Source organism: Notolabrus celidotus, chromosome 11 (genome assembly GCF_009762535.1).
Source record: "Notolabrus celidotus isolate fNotCel1 chromosome 11, fNotCel1.pri, whole genome shotgun sequence".
In the NCBI taxonomy this organism is placed as follows: Eukaryota; Metazoa; Chordata; class Actinopteri; order Labriformes; family Labridae; genus Notolabrus; species Notolabrus celidotus.
Window position 1 is genome coordinate 28,422,372 of NC_048282.1, and position 17,587 is coordinate 28,439,958.

At 39.5% G+C, this 17,587-nt stretch overlaps 1 protein-coding gene across 1 annotated transcript; it reads left to right on the forward strand.

Annotated features, from left to right (window-relative positions):
- Positions 1 to 1,074: 1,074 nt before the first annotated feature.
- Positions 1,075 to 4,218, forward strand: LOC117820918 (chitinase-3-like protein 1). The gene is made up of 10 exons (XM_034694864.1): positions 1,075 to 1,078; positions 1,204 to 1,405; positions 1,502 to 1,558; positions 2,072 to 2,237; positions 2,346 to 2,449; positions 2,540 to 2,663; positions 2,759 to 2,941; positions 3,078 to 3,194; positions 3,321 to 3,463; positions 4,044 to 4,218. The coding sequence occupies exons 1-10, from the start codon at positions 1,075 to 1,077 to the stop codon at positions 4,216 to 4,218; spliced, it is 1,275 nt and encodes a 424-aa protein (XP_034550755.1).
- The last annotated feature ends 13,369 nt before the right edge of the window (positions 4,219 to 17,587 follow it).

Below are 17,587 nucleotides of genomic sequence, written 5' to 3' on the forward strand. Positions count from 1 at the left end.
CAGTGGTTGATTGCCGTACAAATTCTACCAACAGATGCTTGACTGACATCACAGAGCTGTAACCTGTAATAAAGTTAATATGCAAAGTAGAAGTTGGCTCACATGTCTAGAAACGTTTGGCAAACCAGTTATTCTGCATCTTCTGCTTCAAACCTCAATTAATGGATCAGTTGTTGGTATGATGCTGTGGGTGGCTACTGAACACAATGCCCGTACCACTCCCTTCCTACTTATTAAATGTAATCACTCTGTTGTTACATATTTTCATAAATACTGTTCATGTAACTTTTTCTAAAGTAAATGAATGTGTCTTTTGTTTTATTACAGTACAATCAATACATTCTCTCATGATTTCAGATGTTTTTGATGTTACCACTGTGGGTAAAAATTGAAGTTTGAATTTTAAAGAAACTTGTGGAGTTTTATTGGACCAAACATTCTCAGGAAAAATATAGTTATTTCTTGAAATAATTTAAACATGTATTTATTTGTATAAATATGTATTTTTTAACTGTATATTCATATTTTATTTTCAGATTTCTGATATCTTTACAGTAACAACATGTGGAAGCTCACTGTAACTGCAGGTAGGGTACAATGGTCAATTAAATCTTTCACTAAATGTTGTCTTCATCTAAATCTTCTAAACAATAAATTCCTTCTCTGAGCTAAAATGATATCTGTAACTTATTTTTGATATGTTTACCCTTGTTTTTTTCTGAGAAAGATTTAATTTCTTTACCTTATTTCTTTAAAACCAAACACATATCTGCCATGCTAGAAACTATTAATTAATAGTTAGTCAACTAAATCTCAGAAATAATGATTTCTTTCACTTCTGATGTATTGTGGTGGCTGCAGAAATCTCTGCAAGCTGTGACTCACATATCTGGAATAATAAAACCAATCCAAAAACGTATCTGCCATGCTAGAAACTGTAAATAGTAGGTCATGTGTTTTATTTGTTTGTTTGGTTCATACTGTAATTTGGGCAGAGTACTTATTGTTGTTTTTTTTACAATGATATACTAACAAGCATGTCCCTCTGAAGGTCTTTGTCTGATCTTCGCCAGCATGGGTGAGTTCATTATAAACACTGATCACAGTATTACTAGCACATATGCAATGTCCATAAGCCAAGGACATTTATACAACTGATCTCTTCAAAAACAATCCTAATCATGATTTCTGTTTATGTCTTAGCTTCGTCAAAAAAGCTGGTGTGTTACTACAACAGCATGGCTGAAGAAAGAGAAGATCAAGGGAAGTTCAGCATTTCAGACATTGATCCGAACAAGTGCACCCATCTGATTTATGCCTTTGCTGACATAAACGGAAATGAGATAGCTCCCGCCAGTGTGGGTGACATTCAACAATACATCAAGTTCAATGCACTCAAAGAAAGGTCAGCACTAAAGTCCAAAAGTACTGCGGAAATTATGTTGTTTTATGAGTAATAAATAAATAAACAAGTAATCTATTCATTTTTATGTTCCTGTAGTAATCCTCTTCTGAAAACCCTGTTGGCTGTTGGTGGCTTGACCTTCAACAACAAAAAGTAAGTTATCTTCAAGAACATTGAGGCACTTCTGGAATAACTATTACCAGATAGTACGTTACTAACAAACTATGGTGTTCCCGAAACCTCTGAAACTGCCTCACACTTTTTTAGCACTTTGCAAAAAAATGACATGAACAAATAAAATGAAAATAAACTCAGATTACAATGGGAAAAAGATTGTATCTATATTTTTCCATGCAAATTACAATCAAGTAGATCAGCAAAGCGATAAAAAGAATAGATTCTGTAATTCTTTGATTATAAATTTGTGCATGATATATGGTAGAATAATAAAGAAGTCAGTGACTGCACAATTTGACTACGGGATCATTTTGTTAACTGTTTTCATCATTATTCATTATTATGTGTAAAACATTGTAACTAAACCAATGCACCCACACACAAAAAAAAATTGTTGGCGAGTGACCTTGTGCCTTAAGGCCTTAATAAAACTGAGGTTTTATTTGCATATACCTGAGAATAAACACCACTCTTTCTAATGTGTTTCAGGTTCAGTGCGATGGTACAAAAAAAAGAAAACAGAGCAGAGTTCATCAAGTCTGTTGTCAACTTACTGAAAACAATGGGGTTTAATGGACTAAACATTGACTGGAGGTACCCTGGAGGAGCTGGAGGCCAGACTCAGGACAAACAGAAATTCACAAAGCTGTGTGAGGTAAGATGCATTTTCACAAACATGTCATACTCCAAATTCCATGTATGAATATAACAACATTTACAGTATATTTGATCCTTTTACAAACCATGTTTCTGTGTCATATAGGAGCTCAAAACTGCATTCAAGGCTGAAGGACTGATCCTCTCAGCATCTGTCTCTGCTGAGAGATCCACCATTGATGCCAGTTATGAAGTGGAACAGATTTCCATGTAATATGATTTTGAAGTAATCCCTGCCATACCAACAATAAATTCCTGTTGTTATGTGTCAGTGACGGTGATTCCTCTGCATCTTATCAGGCAACTGGACTTCATTAACGTGCTGACCTTTGACCTCCACGGCCCCTGGGAAGAAGTCACAGGACATCACAGCCCCTTGTTCCCAGGATCCGAAGAGACTGGAGACAATATGTACTTAAACGCTGTAAGTACAGGGATTCATGTCTTCCTGTGCATGTCTTTGTTTTCAAAGAAGTCCTTGCATCGTCTTAGTTTTGTTTTCTGGTTTTCACTTTATAGGACTCTGCTTTGAACTACTGGATAGACCAAGGAGCACCTGCAGAAAAGCTGACCATGGGGATTGCATTCTATGGGCGAGCTTTTTCCCTTTCATCTAACTCCACTGATGTCGGAGCACCAGCCGATGGTCCTGGCGAAGAAGGCTGCTATACTGGTGAAGAAGGATTCTGGGCCTCTTATGAGGTATGACTGAATGCTCTAAACATTACAAAATGGTGTCATAAGCATGATTATAAGCTCTAGTGTGACACCGTCATCTTCACTTTTAACTCTTATTACTTAACTTACTGTTAATATGATATCTAATCCTTCTTTTCAGACCTGCATTTATCTTGAAGGGGTTAAAACCCAGCGCATTTCTGATCAGCAAGTTCCATATGCCACAACAGAAAATCAGTGGGTGGGATTTGATGATGAAACCAGCCTTGCCACCAAGGTAATCATCGTTTTAAGTTCAAGTGTTGTTTAGAGGTCACTCTGAAAATATCAGGTTGTACAAAAATCAGGTTGAATTAATTTATTTCATCAAACTATTGACATGTTTCCTTTCTCATCCTCTCAGGCCGGTTACCTAACCAAAAACAACTTTGGAGGAGCCTTTGTCTGGTCCCTGGACCTGGATGACTTTAGTGGCGAGTTCTGTGATCAGGGTAAAAGCCCCTTCATAAGCCAACTGCATGACCTCCTTGTGCCAGGTAACCAACTGTACTTTATTTTATTAATGTGTGTTGTTTGTATAGGTTGATGATTATCAGTAGTCATGCTCAGTAAAATCAACATACAAAAATGAACAAAGGGAAAGCTTATTTACCATAATATATACTTTCTTTTCGTCCAGGTTTCCCAGAATCTACAAAAAATCCTCAAACCACAACTCCCCCAACTACAACTACAACTCCCCAAACTACAACTACAACTCCCCCAACTACAACCACAACTCCCCCAACTACAACTACAACTCCCCTGACTACAACTACAACTCCCCAAACTACAACTACAACTCCCCCAACAACAACTACATCTCCTACAACGACTACAACTACAATTCCCCAAACTACAACCACAACTCCGCCAAAAACAACCACCACTCTGCCAACAACAACCACCACTACCCCAACAACTACAACTACCCCAACTACAACTACAACTCCCCCAACAACAACCACAACTACACCCACCCCCTCCCCAAAATCGACACCCTCTGGACACCCCTGTGAAGGTCGGGTTGGGCATTATCCTGACCCCTCAGATCAAACCCACTATTACAACTGTGATGGTCGTGTAGGCCATCGCCAAGTTTGCCCCAATGGTTTGGTCTTCAGGATGGACTGCAGATGCTGTCGCTCCGCCTCTATGACTCCAAACACAACTCCCCCAACAATAACTACAACTACCCCAACATCAACCACAACTACACCCACCCCCTCCCCAAAATCGACACCCTCTGGACACCCCTGTGAAGGTCGGGTTGGGCATTATCCTGACCCCTCAGATCAAACCCACTATTACAACTGTGATGGTCGTGTAGGCCATCGCCAAGTTTGCCCCAATGGTTTGGTCTTCAGGATGGACTGCAGATGCTGTCGCTCCGCCTCTATGACTCCAAACACAACTCCCCCAACAATAACTACAACTACCCCAACAACAACTACATCTCCTACAACAACTACAACTCCCCCAACAACAACTACATCTCCTACAACAACTACAACTCCCCCAACAACTACCACAACTCCCCCAACAACAACTACAACTCCCCCAACAACAACCACAACTCCGCCAACAACAACCACCACTACCCCAACAACAACCACAACTCCCCCAACTACAGAATCTGCTTCCTCTGGAGACCCCTGTAGAGGGGGTCAGGTTGGGATCTTCGCTGATCCCACTGATCCACACTTCTATTACAACTGTGATGGTCGTGTAGGCCATCGCCAACCCTGCTATCATGGTTTGGTCTTCAAAGAGTTCTGCAAATGCTGTACATATCCCTAAATTCATGCATGAAAGTAATGCTTGGTAGGTGTATCTTCTTTGAAAAACAGATAGGTGAAAATAATTAAAAGGTCACAATTAAAAATTATTCTGATTACCCTGCTGAGTTTTACATGAACTATAAGCTTAACATTTTGTATTCTTGCTTTTAAAGGCTCCAATGATTTAACAGCATTAAGGTACTTAAGTTGTACAGTGCAATCATTTCTCAACTGCTTGTATACTCGAAGAGCGGTCACTTCCTTCCATCTATGTCTGTCAATGAACAACATTATTTATATTATTTAAGTTAGAAATGAATGATCAGACTATGTGTATCTTATCAATTTTGGTGTGTATGTTCTTGCTATTTTCACTGCAGTTATTTATGTTAACAAGCCTTCCCTAATTACACTTCTTTTTATCTGTTTGTCATTGATGGTGTACCAAAGACTAGCTAATGGGTGCGTCCTCTATTTTGTACCCAGTCATTGAATGCTGGCATCTGTCTTATGCAATATGCAACACATCTGTTGTAAATTGCATACACTCACATACAAGTGTCTTAATCACAATATAAACTACTTCATGTCAATTTATAAGCCAATAACAACATTAAAATAATGAACTGATTATAACACAGGTTTGCATATGTTTTGGATTTGTTCTGTTTGTTGGTCTTTGTTTATGTGAAGCAATATTGTTTCTTTCACATGTCTTATTGACAGTGGCGTTTCTATATGGGAAAAATGTGTGGGGCACCTACCCCCTATATTCCTAATATCTTAATGAGCTACATACCAGGAAAACTACAGTACTCTAGAGACTAATGTGGAGATTTTTTATTACATGTCAAGGGGTCATTCATGACTCCACAAAACACTTTGCAGAGCGGGTTGCTGTATCATATCTTGCACAGACAGAAAGAAGGAAAGAAAGAGAGAGATAGAGGGAGAGAGAGAGAGGGAGAGAGAGAGAGACTGACTGACTGACTGACTGACTGACTGACTACTGCCACTAGCCTGAATTAAGAACACAATATTCCATCCTCATTAAACAAATAACACACCTTAGCTGCAAACAAATCAACTCATGGCACCACAACAGCTAACAGCGAAAATAACTGGCCACTACTGACCACAAAGAAGCACACATACATTTTTTAAGGATACAGATCTTTTCCATGGCAACAGCTTCTTAGATAAGTGCTAAAAGGACTCAAGTCACAATCTTAATAAATCTGTTCAGCAAAAATGAACAATTCACATACCACCTCCGCAAGGCAGAGTTATTGAATACAATATAACTCACCAAAGCGGCGGGCTCATTTGAAAAGAAAAGTGACGCTGCGGTTCTTCCTCTGGGCGAACATGTCGGTCACTTTTGAGATGAAGTGTGGTAGCTGCTCAATCAGCTGGCTTTCTATGGAGAGCATGGCCAGAGCGTTGAGTCGCGGCTGTCCCTTTGTGTTGCACGTGAAAGTTTTTATTCTCCGCAATGTGGAAAAGTTCCTCTGTGACTCTGATGTGGTCATCTGCGTTGTTATGACGATTTTCAGCAGCGTGACTGTTTTTAAACAATGAAATACATTGAGAAAAACACATAAATGATACATAATTGTAATTAAATACTAATTTTAACGTCATAACTGTGTTATGATTTCATTTACTCTTAAGGCACTTTTAGCAACTCTCATTTATTGTACTGTACATTGTACACTTTGAGAATATCCTCTCTGATGGGATGCTGTGGATTGTTTTGAGGCTTTGCCCAGCTTTGGGTATCCCTCCTCGTTCTTTTGGCCCCGTACAGTTTTTATGTGGTCCGGTAATCCTTGATCTCACACCCCTCTTCATGAAGCTGCTCCTCATCTTCATTACTATTTTTAGGATCAACTGAAGTTTTTTTCCTGACATTTTGAGCGACCATGAACGTAGAAAGATTTAAAGGCCAGATGAGGTACGTCTGCTCCACAGGTCCCGCCAAATGGGGGAGTCCACCTTTAATTACCAGGGGAGATTTAATTACCACTTTAAGGAGATTTAACACTTCAAAAGCTTTTCTCAGAATTATATTGAAAAAGTCTATATTTATATAAAAATAGGCTATATGAGACACTATGTTTACGGGAAACAGGAAAACAATGTAAAATTAGACATTGAGCACCCCCATGGTTTGAATGGAATGATCCACGTTTCATATGCAAACGTTCAACTATGAGATTGGCAGTCGACTAAGGCTCGTTAGAACGAATCACCGAATATTCGACTATTTGGGGTCACCCCTAATTTTCACAGCACAAACTACACCTTGCCATAGTTTTATTTATGTTTGAAAAATATGCCCACACCACACTCCTCTTTCTCTCAGCCATGCTCCACCTCAGACATGCGCAGCCGCAGACTGAACTGTTGCTAGCAGGCTAAAAACAGCTAACTGGAGTCACTGCACTTCTGGTCACATGACATGGATGGACTAGTTCAATTTTATGCTGCCAGGGGTGGGGGGGGTTCGCAAAGCTTTGGAATAAGTTACCCTAAAAGAATCAGAAATGACACATGCGCTTGAATTTCGCATTTATTAATTAGTATTGATATTTTATTAGAGTAACAGATGTGGTGGCCAATCTCATCACTTGTCCTCAACACACAATGCTTGTCTTGTATTATATGTGAAAAACAAGGCCACACTCACACTACTATTAGCACACCAATGACTTTTAGAGTCTTTTTTTCCCTAGATCTAATAGACATCACAAACAACTGTTTAACCTTTTAGCATATGCTGCAAGGCAAAATATTATGTTATCCTGGATTAAGGAGAAGCCTCCAACGAAGAAAAACTGGCACAGAATGATCCTGCAGTGTATGCCCATAGAGTTTCTTACATGTATGCTGCACTCAACAACAGATACCTTTTACAAGGTATTGGATCTGTACCTACAGTATATTGATCCTAACCTAGCTAACACATTCACTGTGGGATTCCTTAACAGAAGTGACACTGTCAACCAGGAAACATAGGATCAATGAACTGCACCTTACCCTGAATATAGCCGTAATGGGACTGTCCTGTCTGAAAATGTGTTTGAGGGCTGCCTAACTGACTAACTTACGTTTTCATCTTCTTGGTCCACCTGTAACATATGTAAGATGTATAACCTGTTTTGTGTATCTTTTATTTCCTAGTAGTGTGTCCTTTTGTAAAATATCTGAGCCGCCCTGTTTATATTCTTGTTTGTTTGTATGTTTGTTTTAATTTGAAAAAACCTCAATAAAAATGTGATTGAAACAAGGGACACTCCTTTGAGGACAGCAAGGTTCATATTTTGGACAGAGAAGACCGTTGGTATGAAAGAAGTGTCAAGGAAGCCATCTATGTTAAGTTTGAACAACTTCCCTTAACAGATGTGGTGGCCAATCTCGCCACTTGTTCCCAACTCACAGTGCTGTCTTGAATTATCTGTGAAAACAAGGCCACACTCATACCAGGGATCATGTGACCTCAACAACAAACGACTGTCAGGAACTAAGTCACCAACTCTGCTAATGGCCACATGTGACTACTATTAGCACAGCAACGACTTTTAGAGTCTCATATTTTCTAGATCCATCCCCAATCTGGTCAGAACTGAAGAATCCTTTTGGAGGAGAGGGGAAAATCTTCAAGAATTTTCACTAAGTCCAGTTGTCTTTTCAGATCGGGTGTTGAATTACCATGACCCGGATGATTGAGAACCTTCCCAGACAAACACAGACTATAAAAAGCTCTTTCAGTAATACAGTACATAACAACAACACCAAATTATACAGTCATGTGTAGAGAGGACAAGTTAATAGCGACATACCCAGTTTGAGTCAGGACAAAGACCTTTGTTAGAAGTCATTTTTCCTTTCTGCTCTGATTCTGAGATAAAAACAACAACATATTGAATACAGTGCTGTGAAGCAAGTAGTGCAATCGTATTGGTCACTTAGGTATCAAAAAGCAACCAGTAGCTTACAATGTGAAACCATTCAGTTTAAACAGAAAAGTTGAGACGAACAACATGTGAGTTGGCTGATTGAGTTTCAATAGCATGATAACACTAATTAGTGTGCCGTTCTTAGCCTCCCATAAAAAAGTACATGACTGACAAACATTTAACTATTACTTGAACGTCAAAAGGGCAGGGCAGGGCCTGAGGTGACCTCACCCCTGCTCAACATATAATTATTATACTTTGGAAAATGCAAATTAACATTAATTATCTCTACCCTCTCTATTGTTGCCACTCCTTCTGGGCTATCTATCTGTATTAAAACTCCACCACCAGCCACCAATCTGTCATCCCTCGGTCATCTATCAGTCACCCACCACTCACTCAGCAGGAGGACAGAGCAGGCTTCTTCAGACATCACCGCTGTGAGTATTCCTTTCACTCTGATTATATTAAACAAAGTAATTCTCGGTTTCTAAGCTGTTTCTGTGATCACTGCTATAAGCACTCCATCTCTTTAACTGGCTGTTACTGGTCACTTTTTGGGAAGAGAGAGTTGAACAAGCAGGTACTTTACAGCTTGTTACTTATGTTAACTGGCTGTTTCATGTGATTTTGTTGTAACTGAAGTGATTTGATTGTTGTACAAATTCAGTATATATTAAAGAATATAATGTGTATTATAAGCAATTCAGCCTTAATCCGGCACTGCTACATGAAAAGGTAATTCCAGGATCAAAATGTATGATTCCTGGGGTACTGGTTTGGCCTTTTGTTTAAGTCATGTGCCTCATATACAGTGGCTATAGTCCTATAGCACAGGGGTTCCCAAACTTTTCAGCCCGCGACCCCCAAAATATAGGTGTTAAAGACTGGCGAACCCCACTGTTCCTCAAAGTGATGTCATGTGGCTTAATTTAGCTGGTCTGCAGAAAATAAGCCTACCTATATGAGCATGTGGCTGTGTTTCCTGTGCCGTTATGAATTAACCTGCTGCTAGTGATGCTTTTGATAATTCACTGCTAACTTTCCCTAAACCAACATAATGATATAACGAACATTTTCATATTTATAACATATTGGGGAGAAAATGAAAAAGAGCCAAATAGTGCTTAATTAACAAAAGTGTACCAAGTGATATTGAGTAAAGCAATAAAGAGTTGTCTATTCCCAGACTCCAATGAGGAAGGCCTTAAATACAGTATATATTTATATATATTGCATGTGTGTGTATTTTTTCCACTGCATATTGATCTTTTTTTTCCTATTTCTGTATATCTTCACAGTAACAGCATGAAGAGGCTCACTCTAACGGCAGGTAGGGTACATTGGTCAATTATATCTTTCAGTAAATGTTACCCTCAACTAAATCTTCTAAATAATGATTTCTTTCACTTCTGATGTATTGTGGTGGCTGCAGAGATCTCTGCAAGCTGGGAATCACTTACCTGGAATAATAAAACTAAACCAAAAATGTATCTGCCATGCTAGAAACTGTAAATAGTGAGTCATGTGTTTTGTTTGTTTGTTTGGTTCAAACTTAATTTGGGCGGAGTAATCCTTGAAGCTTTTTTTTAATAACGATATACTAACGAGCATGTCCCTCTGAAGGTCTTTGTCTGATCTTCGCCAGCTTGGGTGAGTTCATTATAAACACTTGTCAGTATCGCATTATTACTAACACATAAGTAATGCACATAACCAACAAATGAGTAATATCAATATACAAAAATGAACAAAGGGAAACCTTATTTACCACAATATGTACTTTACTTTCTTCCATGTTTCCCACAATCTACAAAAAATCCTCTAATTCCACCTACCACAACCAAAACTTACCCAACAACAACTACAACTCCCCCTACCACAACTACATCTCCTGCAACAACAACAACCACAACTTCCCCAACAACAACCACAACTCCTGCAACAACAACCACAACTCCCCCAACAACAACCACCACCACAACTCCCCCAACAACAAACACAACTCCTGCAACAACAACCACAACTCCACCAACAACCACTACAACTCCCCAAACAACAACTACATCTCCTGCAACAACAACTCCCCCAACAACAACCACAACTACATCTCCTGCAACAACTCCCCCAACAATCACTACAACTCCCCCAACAACCACTACAACTCCCCCAACAACAACTACATCTCCTGAAACAACAACTCCCCCAACAACAACCACAACTCCTGCAACAACAACCCCAACTCCTGCAGCTACAGGATCTCCATCCTCTGGAGACCCCTGTAAAGTGGGTGACTTTGGGTACTTGCCTGACCCCACTGATGAGCACTTCTTTTACAACTGTGATGGTCGTGTAGGCCATCGCCGACCCTGCTCTCTTGGTTTGGTCTTCAGGGTGGACTGCAGTTGCTGTCGCTCCGCCTCTATGACTCCCCCAACAACAACCACAACTCCCCCAACAACAACAGCAACAACCCCAACTCCTGCAGCTGCAGGATCTCCATCCTCTGGAGACCCCTGTAAAGTGGGTGACTTTGGGTACTTGCCTGACCCCACTGATGAACACTTCTTTTACAACTGTGATGGTCGTGTAGGCCATCGCCGACCCTGCTCTCCTGGTTTGGTCTTCAGAGAGTCCTGCACCTGCTGTACCTTTGCCTCTATGACTCTCCCAACAACAACCACAACTCCCCCAACAACAACAGCAACAACCCCAACTCCTACAGCTGCAGGATCTCCATCCTCTGGAGACCCCTGTAAAGTGGGTGACTTTGGGTACTTGCCTGACCCCACTGATGAACACTTCTTTTACAACTGTGATGGTCGTGTAGGCCATCGCCGACCCTGCTCTCTTGGTTTGGTCTTCAGAGAGTCCTGCACCTGCTGTACCTTTGCCTCTATGACTCTCCCTACAACAACCACAACTACAACTACTACATCCTCTGGAGACCCCTGTCAAGTGGGTGATGTTGGGTCCTTGCCTGACCCCACTGATCAAAGCTTCTATTACAACTGTGATGGTCGTGTAGGCCATCGCCAAGCCTGCCCTAGTGGTTTGGTCTTCAAAGCGTCCTGCAGCTGCTGTACATTTCCCTAAATTCATGCATGAAAGTAATGCTTGGTAGGTGTATTACTTCCTTTTATTAAAAAACAGATGGGTGAAAATAATTAAAAGGTCACAATTAAAAATTCTTCTGATTTCCCTGCTGAGTTGTACATGAAAACTAAGCTTAACATGTGGTATTCTTGTTTTTAAAGGCTCCAATCATTTAACAGCATTAAAGTACTTAAGTTGTAAAGTGCAATCATTGCTCAACTGCTTGTATACTTGAAGAGCAGTCATTTCCTTTCATCTATGTCTGTCAATGAACAACATTATTTCTGTTATTTAAGTTAGAAATAAATGATCAGACTATGTGTATCTTATCAATTTTGGTGTGTATGTTCTTGCTATTTTCACTACAGTTATTTATGTTAACAAGCCTTCCCTAATTACACTTCTTTTTATCTGTTTGTCATTGATGGTGTACCAAAGACTAGCTAATGGGTGCATCCTCTATTTTCTACCCAGTCATTGAATGATTGCATTTGTCTTATGCAACATGCAACACATCTGTTGTAAATTGCATTCACTTGCATACATGTGTCTTAAGCATAATATATACTACTTCATGTCAATTTATAAGCCAATAACAACAATAAAATAATGAACTGATTATAACACAGGTTTGCATATGTTTTGGATTTGTTCTGTTTGTTGGTCTTTGTTTATGTGAAGCAATATTGTTTCTTTCACATGTCTTATTGACAGTGGCGTTTCTATATGGGAAAAATGTGTGGGGCACCTACCCAGTATATTCCTAATATCTTAATGAGCTACATATTAGGAAAACCACAGTACTCTAGAGACTAAAGTGGAGATTTTTTATTACATGTCAAGCGGTCATACAGTATATGACTCCACAAAACACTGCAGATCGGGTTGCTGTATCATATCTTGCGCAGACAGACAGAAAGAGAGAGAGAGAGAGAGAGAGAGAGAGAGAGAGAGAGAGAGAGAGAGAGAGAGAGAGAGAGAGAGAGACAGAAAGAGAGAGAGAGAGAGAGAGAGAGAGAGAGAGAGAGACTGACTGACTACTGCCACTAGCCTGAATTAAGAACACAATATTCCATCCTCATGAAACAAATAACACACCTTAGCTGCAAACAAATCAACTCATGGCACCACAACAGCGAAAATAACTTGCCACTACTGACCACAAAGAAGCACACATACATCTTTTACAGATACATATCTTTTCCATGGCAACAGCTTCTTAGATAAGTGCTAAAAGCACTCGAGTCACAATCTTAATCAACCAGTTCCGCAAAAATGAACAATTCACATACCACCTCCGCAAGGCAGAGTTATTGAATACAATATAACTCACCAAAGCGGCGGGCTCATTTGAAAAGAAAAGTGGTGCTGCGGTTCTTCCTCTGGGCGAACATGTCAGTCACTTTTGAGATGAAGTGCGGTAGCTGCTCAATCAGCTGGCTTTCTATGGAGAGCATGGCCAGAGCGTTGAGTCGCGGCTGTCCCTTTGTGTTGCAGGTGAAAGTTTTTATTCTCCGCAATGTGGAAGAGTTCCTCTCTGACTCTGATGTGGTCATCTGTGTTGTTATGATGATTTTCAGCAGCGTGACTGTTTTTAAACAATGAAATACATTGAGAAAAACACATAAATGATACATAATTTTAATTAAATACTAATTTTAACTTCATAACTGTGTTATGGTTTAATTTACTCTTAAGGCACTTTTAGCAACTCTCATTTATTGTACTGTACATTGTACACTTTGAGAATATCCTCTCTGATGGCGTGGAGGTGGATGGGATGCTGTGGATTGTTTTGAGGTTCAGCTTTGGGTATCCCTCCTCGTTCTTTTGGCCCCGTACAGTTTTTATGTGGTCCTGTAATCCTTGATCTCACAGCCCTCTTCATGAAGCTGCTCCTCATCTTCATTACTATTTTTAGGATCAACTGAAGTTTTTTTCCTGACATTTTGAGCGACCATGAACGTAGAAAGATTTAAAGGCCAGCTGAGGTACGTCTGCTCCACAGGTCCCGCTAAATGGGAGAGTCCACCTTTAATTACCAGGGGAGATTTAATTACCACTTTAATGAGATTTAACACTTCAAAAGCTTTTCTCAGAATTATATTAAATAAGTCTATATTTATATAAAAATAGGCTATATGAGACACTATGTTTACGGGAAACAGGAAAATAATGTAAAATTAGACACTGAGCACCCCCATGGTTTGAATGGAATGATCCACGTTTCATCTGCAAATGTTCGACTATGAGATTGACAGTCGACTACGGCTCATTAGAACGAATCACCGAATATTCGACTATTTGGGGTCACCCCTAATTTTCACAGCACAAACTACACCTTGCCATAGTTTTATTTATGTTTGAAAAATATGCCCACACCACTCCCCTCTTTCTCTCAGCCATGCTCCACCTCAGACATGCGCAGCCGCAGACTGAACTGTTGCTAGCAGGCTAAAAACAGCTAACTGGAGTCACTGCACTTCTGGTCACATGACATGGACGGACTAGTTCAATTTTATGCTGCCAGGGGGGGTGGGGTTCGCAAAAATTTGGAATAAGTTACCCTAAAAGAATCAGAAATGACACATGCGCTTTTATTTCGCATTTATTAATTAGTATTGATATTTTATTAGAGTAACAGATGTGGTGGCCAATCTCATCACTTGTCCTCAACACACAATGCTTGTCTTGTATTATATGTGAAAAACATGGCCACACTCACTACTATTAGCACACCAATGACTTTTAGAGTCTTTTTTTCCCTAGATCTAATAGACATCACAAACAACTGTTTAACCTTTTAGCATATGCTGCAAGGAAAAATATTATGTTATCCTGGATTAAGGAGAAGCCTTCAACGAAGAAAAACTGGCACAGAATGATCCTGCAGTGTATGCCCATAGAGTTTCTTACATGTATGCTGCACTCAACAACTGATACCTTTTACAAGGTATGGGATCTGTACCTACAGTATATTGATCCTAACCTAGCTAACACATTCACTGTGGGATTTCTTAACAGAAGTGACACTGTCAACCAGGAAACATAGGATCAATGAACTGCACCTTACCCTGAATATAGCCGTAATGGGACTGTCCTGTCTGCAAATGTGTTTGAGAGCTGCCTAACTGACTAACTTGTGTTTTCATCTTCTTGGTCCACCTGTAACATATGTAAGATGTATAACCTGTTTTGTGTATCTTTTATTTCCTGGTAGTGTGTCCTTTTGTAAAATATCTGAGCCGCCCTGTTTATATTCTTGTTTGTTTGTACGTTTGTTTTAATTTGAAAAAACTTCAATAAAAATGTGATTGAAACAAGGGACTCTCCTTTGAGGACAGCAAGGTTCATATTTTGGACAGAGAAGACCGTTGGTATGAAAGAAGTGTCAAGGAAGCCATCTATGTTAAGTTTGAACAACCTTCCCTTAACAGATGTGGTGGCCAATCTCGCCACTTGTTCCCAACTCACAGTGCTGTCTTGTATTATCTGTGAAAACAAGGCCACACGCACACCAGGGATCACGTGACCTCAACAACAAACGACTGTCAGGAACTAAGTCACCAACTCTACTAATGGCCACATGTGACTACTATTAGCACAGCAACGACTTTTAGAGTCTTATATTTTCTAGATCCATCCCCAATCTGGTCAGAACTGAAGAATCCTTTTGGAGGAGAGGGGAAAATCTTCAAGAATTTTCATTAAGTCCAGTTGTCTTTTCAGATCGGGTGTTGAATTACCATGACCCGGATGATTGAGAACCTTCCCAGACAAACACAGTCTATAAAAAGCTCTTTCAGTAATACAGTACATAACAACACCACCAAATTATACAGTCATGTGTAGAGAGTACAAGTTAATAGCGACATACCCAGTTTGAGTCAGGTCAAAGACCTTTGTTAGAAGTCATTTTTCCTTTCTGCTCTGATTCTGAGATAAAAACAACAACATATTGAATACAGTGCTGTGAAGCAAGTAGTGCAATCGTATTGGTCACTTAGGTATCAAAAAGCAACCAGTAGCTTACAATGTGAAACCATTCAGTTTAAACAGAAAAGTTGAGACGAACAACATGTGAGTTGGCTGATTGAGTTTCAATAGCATGATAACACTAATTAGTGTGCCGTTCTTAGCCTCCCATAAAAAAAGTACATGACTGACAAACATTTAACTATTACTTGAACGTCAAAAGGGCAGGGCAGGGCCTGAGGTGACCTCACCCCTGCTCAACATATAATTATTATACTTTTGAAAATGCAAATTAACATTAATTATCCCTACCCTCTCTATTGTTGCCACTCCTTCTGGGCTATCTATCTGTATTAAAACTCCACCACCAGCCACCAATCTGTCATCCCTCGGTCATCTATCAGTCACCCACCACTCACTCAGCAGTAGGACAGAGCAGGCTTCTTCAGACATCACCACTGTGAGTATTCCTTTCACTCTGATTATATTAAACAAAGCAATTCTCGGTTTCTAAGCTGTTTCTGTGATCACTGCTGTAAGCACTCCATCTCTTTAACTGGCTGTTACTGGTCACTTTTTGGGAAGAGAGAGTTGAACAAGCAGGTACTTTACAGCTTGTTACTTGTGTTTACTGGCTGTTTCATGTGATTTTGTTATAACTAAAGTGATTTGATTGTTGTACAAATTCAGTATATATTAAAGAATATAATGTGTATTATAAGCAATTCAGCCTTAATCTGGCATTGCTACATGAAAAGGTAATTCCAGGATCAAAATGTATGATTCCTGGTGTACTGGTTTGGCCTTTTGTTTAAGTCACGTGCCTCATATACAGTGGCTATAGTCCTATAGCACAGGGGTTCCCAAACTTTTCAGCCCGCGACCCCCAAAATATAGGTGTTAAAGACTGGCGAACCCCACTGTTCCTCAAAGTGATGTCATGTGGCTTAATTTAGCTGGTCTGCAGAAAATAAGCCTACCTATATGAGCATGTGGCTGTGTTTCCTGTGCCGTTATGAATTAACCTGCTGCTACTGATGCTTTTGATAATTCACTGCTAACTTTCCCTAAAACAACATAATGATATAACGAACATTTTCATATTTATAACATATTGGGGAGAAAAATGAAAAAGAGCCAAATAGTGCTTAATTAACAAAAGTGTACCAAGTGATATTGAGTAAAGCAATAAAGAGTTGTCTATTCCCAGACTCTAATGAGGAAGGCCTTAAATACAGTATATATTTATATATATAGCGTGGGTGTGTAATTTTTCAACTGCATATTGATCTTTTTTTTCCTATTTCTGTATATCTTCACAGTAACAGCATGAAGAGGCTCACTCTAACGGCAGGTAGGGTACATTGGTCAATTATATCTTTCAGTAAATGTTACCCTCAACTAAATCTTCTAAATAATGATTTCTTTCACTTCTGATGTATTGTGGTGGCTGCAGAGATCTCTGCAAGCTGGGAATCACTTACCTGGAAAAATAAAACTAAACCAAAAATGTATCTGCCATGCTAGAAACTGTAAATAGTGAGTCATGTGTTTTGTTTGTTTGTTTGGTTCAAACTTAATTTTGGCGGAGTAATCCTTGAAGCTTTTTTTTAATAACGATATACTAACGAGCATGTCCCTCTGAAGGTCTTTGTCTGATCTTCGCCAGCTTGGGTGAGTTCATTATAAACACTTGTCAGTATCGCATTATTACTAACACATAAGTAATGCACATAACCAACAAATCAGTAATATCAATATACAAAAATGAACAAAGGGAAACCTTATTTACCACAATATGTACTTTACTTTCTTCC

Coding starts and splice junctions, on each gene's coding strand:
- LOC117820918 (XM_034694864.1), top strand. Junction 2,238..2,345: donor AATTCACAAAGCTGTGTGAG/GTAAGATGCATT, acceptor TGTGTCATATAG/GAGCTCAAAACTGCATTCAA. Junction 3,195..3,320: donor AAACCAGCCTTGCCACCAAG/GTAATCATCGTT, acceptor TCATCCTCTCAG/GCCGGTTACCTAACCAAAAA.